Source organism: Montipora capricornis, chromosome 1 (genome assembly GCF_036669925.1).
Source record: "Montipora capricornis isolate CH-2021 chromosome 1, ASM3666992v2, whole genome shotgun sequence".
Lineage (NCBI taxonomy): Eukaryota > Metazoa > Cnidaria > Anthozoa > Scleractinia > Acroporidae > Montipora > Montipora capricornis.
In genome coordinates this window covers 38085667-38093166 of record NC_090883.1, presented here as the reverse complement: position 1 = coordinate 38093166, position 7500 = coordinate 38085667, and the positions used below count along the sequence as shown (strand labels likewise).

The 7500-nt window shown below is 38.5% G+C and overlaps 2 protein-coding genes across 2 annotated transcripts in view; both read left to right on the top strand.

Moving 5' to 3' along the window:
- Positions 1 to 6711, top strand: part of LOC138053309 (MICAL-like protein 2) — a 6840-nt gene extending 129 nt beyond the window's left edge. The window contains exons 1-5 of the mRNA XM_068899963.1: positions 1 to 519; positions 3374 to 3422; positions 4426 to 4570; positions 4916 to 4945; positions 5372 to 6711. The exon at positions 1 to 519 is cut by the window's left edge and continues 129 nt beyond it. Coding sequence (XP_068756064.1) covers positions 338 to 519; positions 3374 to 3422; positions 4426 to 4570; positions 4916 to 4945; positions 5372 to 5478 — 513 coding nt within the window. The 5' untranslated portion in view covers positions 1 to 337 and the 3' untranslated portion in view covers positions 5479 to 6711. The remainder of the gene's footprint in view (positions 520 to 3373; positions 3423 to 4425; positions 4571 to 4915; positions 4946 to 5371) is intronic.
- A 603-nt stretch (positions 6712 to 7314) lies between these two features.
- LOC138041949 (TWiK family of potassium channels protein 18-like) overlaps positions 7315 to 7500 on the top strand; it is a 3410-nt gene continuing 3224 nt past the window's right edge. The window contains exon 1 of the mRNA XM_068887648.1: positions 7315 to 7500. This exon is cut by the window's right edge and continues 168 nt beyond it. Coding sequence (XP_068743749.1) covers positions 7386 to 7500 — 115 coding nt within the window. The 5' untranslated portion in view covers positions 7315 to 7385.

Below are 7500 nucleotides of genomic sequence, written 5' to 3'. Positions count from 1 at the left end.
ATCAAACTCAAGTTTTTTTTACAAGATTTCGATCTGAGAATGATTTCTTTTCTCGACGTTGTCTGACTAGTTGTCCATTTAGCAAGCTTTCCGATTTTATAAGCATGAGCGGTCTGTGTAAATGTTTTTAATTATTATTCGGAATTTATTTAGTTGGTTTCATGTTCAACATTGTTTTTGACAACTTGGTTTGCAATCGGCTAATCGCCAGCCTCGTAATATTGGAAAATGAAATTATGCTTCAGTGATGACGGAGCTGTAAAGACTGACGTTTCAATTGGATTTTTGAATTTGAGAAGGAAATTATTTTCATGATCAACTGTGCTGCGCAACAAAAATGACCACCAACGCGAAATTTGAAGAAGGCTCCAAGCTGTTGCGGGGTAAAGAGGCGCTCATTGAGTGGAGTCAACAACAGACTGTAGGATACAGAAACGTTCGCATCTGCAACATGACGACTTCTTGGAGGGACGGACTTGCATTCTGTGCGATCATTCACAGGTTCAAACCTGACTTCATGTAAGGAAATTATTCAATTTTTTCTCAGTTTTCTCGGCAATATTATTATATGTTCCACTGAATATAGATAAAAATTGTAGTTCTTAATTTGATTCGGAGTTTTGCGGCCTAAAATATGTTGCAACGAGCTAGGGCGATCTAAATTCAGTAATTTCGCAGCTAATTTTATTTGGGGTTGTTGGATGGAAATGAAACATATTTTTATTGATCGACCTGAAGCTCTTTAAAGCGGAAGGAAGAAAGGGGTTTTGCAACATATCACACTGGCTGTCCTCCATTCTTAAAGTAGAAGATCATGGCTTAGCTGTGATAATCGTAGGCTGACTAATTAAAACTACAAAACCATGAGATAAATTCTGTTTCGACAAGTGGTTGTTGTGCCGAAGAGCTGACAACATGCATTAATCCCCTGTTAAAAGAACATGTATTGGGTTCCCGTCAATTTTCTTGCTCAGAGTCAAAGGGTACTTTTAAGTGAAAATATTTTTACAGTATGGCAAAACAAAAACGAAGCGTTCAGACAATTGTTTTGAAATCCAAGCTCACATCTGATCCAAAGCGAAACATTGTCCATGAAGAGGTCTTACCATCTGCTCGTGTGATATTGAATTGATCATGATCATAAGGAGAAATTCAATGTTGATCTCTGGAAGTTTTCGCTCTGTCACAACTCACAAGAAGGCAGTAATCTCAACTTACTAAACTTATGTACTGTACCTATAATATGGTTGCCGAAATGTATCAATATTCGATTTCGCGTATATGCGTTTCATAATTTCCACATATTGAAAATAAAATTCAAATATATTTTGAATTTGTTTAATACATTCGATCAACTTGTAGCAAAATTCGATAAGTTCGCCATGATACGCATTCGATTCTCTCCTCCATTTATGAAACAATTCAAGCCATATTCATTCGATGATTTCAGCAAAATTCATTCGATAATTCAAGAAATATTCATTCGATGATTCGAACAAAATTCATTCGATAATGCACGTGACTATCCTATCTTCCATATTTGAATAGAAGGCTTGGCAACTGAGTTTACAAAATGGCAGAACAAATTGAGGGAGCCTTTGGCGCTAAGCCTGCTCAATGTACTAGATAAATGTGAAATAGATTCTGAAGAGGTAACCTATCCTATCGCAGCCAATGTATTTAATGGCGTTGAAATGGCTCTTTCTGTTCTTCTTGTCATAGCAAATACTATTAATGATGAACGACAGTCTTTGTTTCTTGAGCTTGGTGAGTGTTTTTGCGAAATTCATCGATACTGGTAGCAACAACTGGTTGAGACTGAGAGAAGGAAAACCAGTGCTGTGGATTTAGGGAAGCCCTCTTGTAAAAGGAGCGTACCCGGGAAACCATCCTTCGATATATCACCAGCTATTTTGGAAGAATTGAGGGGGCTTGGGTTCACTTGGACTCGCATTGCTAAAATGTTAAATGTTTCTCGTTCTACGCTTCACACTGAGATGTGTGACAGATCATGGTCTTGAAGGTCTTAGTAAGTTTTCAGACATAACTCAGTGATGCAGAACTTGATCATGTTATTATAGAAGACTATATTTCCTGGCATGGACTCACCACAGGTCAATCCTACCTAATGGGGCACCTAAGATCCCTGGGACTACGAGTTCAACGTGACGGAGTAAGGTCAAGTCTAACAAGAGTGGATCCTGACAATACTGCATTTCGTTGGGCCGCGGTAATATCAGAGACTGTCGTTCATCATTAATAGTATCTGCCATGACAAGAATAACAGAAAGAGCCATTTCAACATTGGCTGCGATAGGATATGTTACCTCTTCAGAATCTATTTCAAATTTATCCAGTACATTGAGCAGGCTTAGCGCCAAAGGCTCCCATTCAATTTTTTCCGCCACGGTAAACTCAGTAGCCAAGCTTTCTACCCAAATATGGAAGATAGGTCACGTGCATTATCGAATGAATTTTGTTCGAATCATCGAATGAATAGGGTCACCTCGCAGCTCTTACAAGGTCTCACCTGATTGGAGACCACCCTTGAGGTTTAACAAAAGAACAAATAACAGAAACAATGGACCCTAGGCCTAAAACAAAAGGGCCATTGTTTCTGTTACAAAAATTTGGTTTATCAACGGAGTTGATAATGTAAATTGACCACCGTACAGAGATTCTAAAAGCTGACGTTTCGAGCGTTAGCCCTTCGTCAGAGCGAATCCGCTCTGACGATTCGCTCTGACGAAGGGCTAACGCTCGAAACGTCAGCTTTTAGAATCTCTGTACGGTGGTCAATTTACATTATCAACTCCGTTGATAAACCAAATTTTTGTATACTACTTCCCCACCGACGCAGCACCACAGTTTCTTTAGAAACTACCCCTTCATTCATTGTTTCTGTTACCCTAGGCCTAAAACAAAAGGGCCATTATTTCTGTTATTTGTTCTTTTGTTAAACTTCAAGGGTGGTCTCCAATCAGGTGAGACCTTGTAGGAGCTGCGAGGCTACCGAATGAATATTTGTTGAATTATCGAATGAATTTTGCTGGAATCATCGAATGAATATTGCTTAAATTATCGAATGAATATTGCTTGAATTGTTTCATAAATGGAGGAGAGAATCGAATGCGTATCAAGGCGGATTTATTGAATTTTGCTACAAGTTTATCGACTGTATTGAACAAACTCAAATATATTTGAATTTTATTGTCAATATGTCGAAATGATCAAACGCATATACGCGACATCGAATAATTGACACATTTCGGCAACCATAGTACCTATTCATGTTTTTTCCCTCTTTGTTCATAGCGCTCTTTATCCGTTATTTTCATCCACTGTAAAAGGTACTGACATCATTACTTTTCAGTGATTTTAAGAGCCTCAACAAGGAGAATATGATTCAAAACAATGAGCTTGTAAGTGGAATACTTCTTTCATGAATTTTCATTTCTTTCAAAATTATCTGACGGGCAGCAATTTTTGTCGCGACTAAGCCAAGAGAAAGATAATTAAGTCTATTCATCATATGACGTTAAAACTGCTTTAGTTTATAGAAAATGGAGTTAGTCTCTACAGAAAGTGTGGTTATGCGTCGATGCATGGGTGCTTGAGACACGAGAGTTTGGTAGTACTGACTGAGGTGATAAAAATTAATTGTCCGCCCTAAGCAGATTGAGAACCTTACGTTTTGGACTTGCAGGAGTGATCGGTACATAAATTCTCCTCACAATGGACCTCGGAAGCTTGAACGTTTTCTTTTCTTATTTCAGACCACGTGATGTTCCCAAGGGAATTTACCTTTTGATTTTTCATTAGTTATTCATACATAAGCACGTGCAAACAGACGCCATTTGAAAGAAACTGTTCCCAAGAGTAACATCACCTGGTCTGAGAAACACAACGTACAAGCTAAAGCTTTTTTTAAGGTCCCTGTGGTAGACAAGTTACTTTTGCCACATTAATTGATTCTTTTGCTTGCAATTTAATCTTAAATTCAAACTCTCCCCTCATATCAAAGAAAAGAGAGCATGCCTTTGTTCCGAGATTTCCTAGGCCTAGGTTCCAGAAAAAACTGTGACGCTATTTAAGGACTTGACCCATTTCTAACAGTCGCAAGGCACGTTTTGTTCCCCATTTCAGACCACGTGATGTTACTCTAGAGACCAGTTTCTTTTAAATGTTGTCTTACGCACGTGCATATGTACGCATAACTTATGAAAAAACAGAAGGTAAATGAAACTGTAACTGATCTCCTTAAAAGAGACATGAAGCAGAGCAAATGCTTTATAGTCATGGGAAGACCTGGATATTGGGTCGTTATCATCAAAAACCAAATCTCGCTGATAAAGAGGTTTAGTAGTTCACAGTTAATTGAAAAAACTGTGTTGATTAACGAGAAAATGAATTTTTCTTTGCAAGGCTTTTAAGGTTGCAGAGGAACAGCTTGGTATCCCGGCCTTGCTGGACCCACAAGATTTGACTTCTATGGAGGTCCCGGATGAGTTAAGCATCATGACCTACGTATCTTCACTGTATTGTCATCTCAACAATCATCAGAATTCAGGTATAAAGCTTACAGGAGCCATGGCTGATGTCATGATTATTTGCCATAGAATAAGTCGAGGGCAAGATATCCTCACAGATCCCTATTTAATTATGTATACGCTCCCTTGTTTTATGAAACAATAGCTTTAACATAGGCGTCCTTTGCGACTTAGGAGCTGTGTTGATGCCAACGTTTGGGAAATTTCCTTCATTTTTAAGGAGACTGATGAAAATAGAAAACGAATTTTGTGAAGTTTGCAAATCCCAGCAAACGCCCCTACCTCCATTTCTCTGTCTCTCTATTTTTATTCTTACTTTTAAAGTGGATAATAGTCGACCTCTTTTTTTCTTTTCATAATGTCAGAGGACAAGACTAATACCAGCAACAAAAAAGGCAAGTGTGTATAGTTGGTTTCCACGCAACGGTATCGCCTCCATGTTAGTGGACGAAAACAAAAGATCTCTCGTTTTCTCTTTTTGTTTGTCCACCCGGCCAGCGATTGTGTCATTGCAGTAGTGTTATCTGTGTCTCCTGGAGATTGGTTGCAAACCACCTGTAGAGTGTTTTCAATCCCGTGATCAGTAATCTTGTTTTTCCACCGAAACAAAAGAAAATATTTGCATGATAATAGAGCTTAATTCCCGGAGGATTAGTTGGGTACACCAATATGGGCGCCGTTCTGTTGCTTAGGAACCCATCGCCGTCGTGACGTCACTTGACAACACTCCAAATTGTATCAAAACCCTGAAATTTTCCCTTAGCCAACCACCGACGAAACGTATAAAGGTAATTAATGTTGTGTTTTTATGACTTTTAAAGGAAAACCGCGACGACGTCTATTTGATATTCTGGCAGATGAAGAATACAAGCGCCGTTTTAAAATCAAACAAGGCGAGATAATAGATGACAACAACAATTTTGCTTGAAAATGTACTAGAGCGAAAATGAAGGGCCTATGACAGAAATAATAATCTCTGTGACGTTTTACGCCCCGTGATCAGAAGTTGTCATCTTACTGTAAGATATTTTTTCAGGTCTTTGGTTTTCGAAAAGCAAAATTTGTGAGAATATCTTTCAAGGATCATTGTACTATTCTATCTTCACTTTCATTAACTTGAATCAATTTTATCAGAAATAGCACACAAACAGCGGTGACAAACGCATCATTTGAAATAATCTTATACTTGAAATTTCGTATGCTTCTGCATACATCTTCAGAAGTGACGGTTAATACACTGTTGATCAAATATTTAAAGCCGACCTTAAATGAATATGTGAGCAGTGAAAAGCTGTGTCTTTATTAGTTTTTTGTCACCTCTATCGTTACTCAATAGTTAATAGTTAATAAGTTCGCGATCCTGTATATGTAAATTCCAATTTTGTATCAACCGCCACTTCTGAAGATGTATGCAGAAGCATACGAAACGCCAAGTAAAAGATAATTTCAAATGATGCATTTATATCTGATGTTTGTCACCGCTGTTTGTGTGTTATTTAACTGAGATGGCCAAAGAAAAAGAGTATTTAATCAATTTTTATATGCATTATTATAAAGATATTAGGAAATGAAGGATGGTCACTATGAAGATTAATTGAAACTGGTCACTCAAGCAAATGGAAAACGTGTGAAGTTAACTCTTGGATGGATGAATTGTTGTCTCTCTGTGGCTCTTTGTACACAGAAAACTGCACATTCCGCATTACAACTTATTCTTGCATACATTATCAAACTTTGAGCCCATCCACAAAAAGATACATAGATGCAAATACAATTCGGCTAGACTGACAGGCATTCTCGTCACCGTAGCCTGACTAGCCTCGGATCGACTCAAGGCTATGGAAAACTTTATGGAGAACTTGAACATGTGCCGTAGGGTTCTTACAGCCCAAAATTTGCCATTTGAACCTTTCGGCGCCTGCTCACTCCTCCTGCTAACATGAATGCACCAATTAGAGACGCTTTTTTATTGTTCTTCACGAAAACCAATGAGAAGACACTTTGTTTCAAGGTTCCCCAAAGCTGTTCTCTACTTCAGCCAAGAGAAGAGCTCTGGGTTCGAGATTGGCTAGAAAGACTAGACACAGTTACTCTCTTACGTAACAAGCAATGTAAATCTTGCAATATACGTTTGTTCAATAAAGAAAGCCATTTTTTTTTATTTTCATACCTAGTCATACTGTTAAACTTAAAGTTCACCCGCGTTTGTGAAGGGGATGCCTCTCCAGTACACGAAGTCGCAAAGGAAATAGGACGGGGAACGGAGAAAAACATGCCCCGTCCGAATCAACCAAAGTGATATGGATAAACTCGAAGAGGTTTTAAACAGCTGCTTCCGGCGCCGGACATTGGCTTTCCCCTCGCTTCTCCCGTGATACTTGCCTAACTCCCGTGAGTCTAGCTCACTTTCCTGAAAATGAACGGCTGTTGGCGGGCGATGATATACGGCAAGGCGCCTTCATCAAAGCCAATGAAAAACTCATGAAGCCAGCAGATTAATTAAAACTAGCTGAGTTTACTAAGCTGGTTACCTTTCACGCCAGATTATTTAAATGCTATGTAAAACACCACTTTACAAAGGCGGTCTGGAGCACACAGAGGAGAGATTCTCTCGAAACATTATATACATACTAAGGAGAAAATTGAAGAGGTTCAGAAGTTCTAAAGTTTGATGGAAAAATCTTCCGAAATATTAATTGATTAATATTCATCGTTTTTGGGCACCTGCCTGGTGATTAATATGACAAGCATCAAAAGCAACCATAACCGTTGCGCATATCAATAAGTAAATATGAGCATCACACGGAAGGTGTGAGAGGTTATTGGGATGTGGACATGAAGTGCAAAACAATTCTTTGGCGACTTGTTTGGTTTTCCATTTATGTTCTAATAGGGGCAGTTATTTTCATGCATCTTGAAAACAATGATGATCTGGCTGGAATAGCATCGG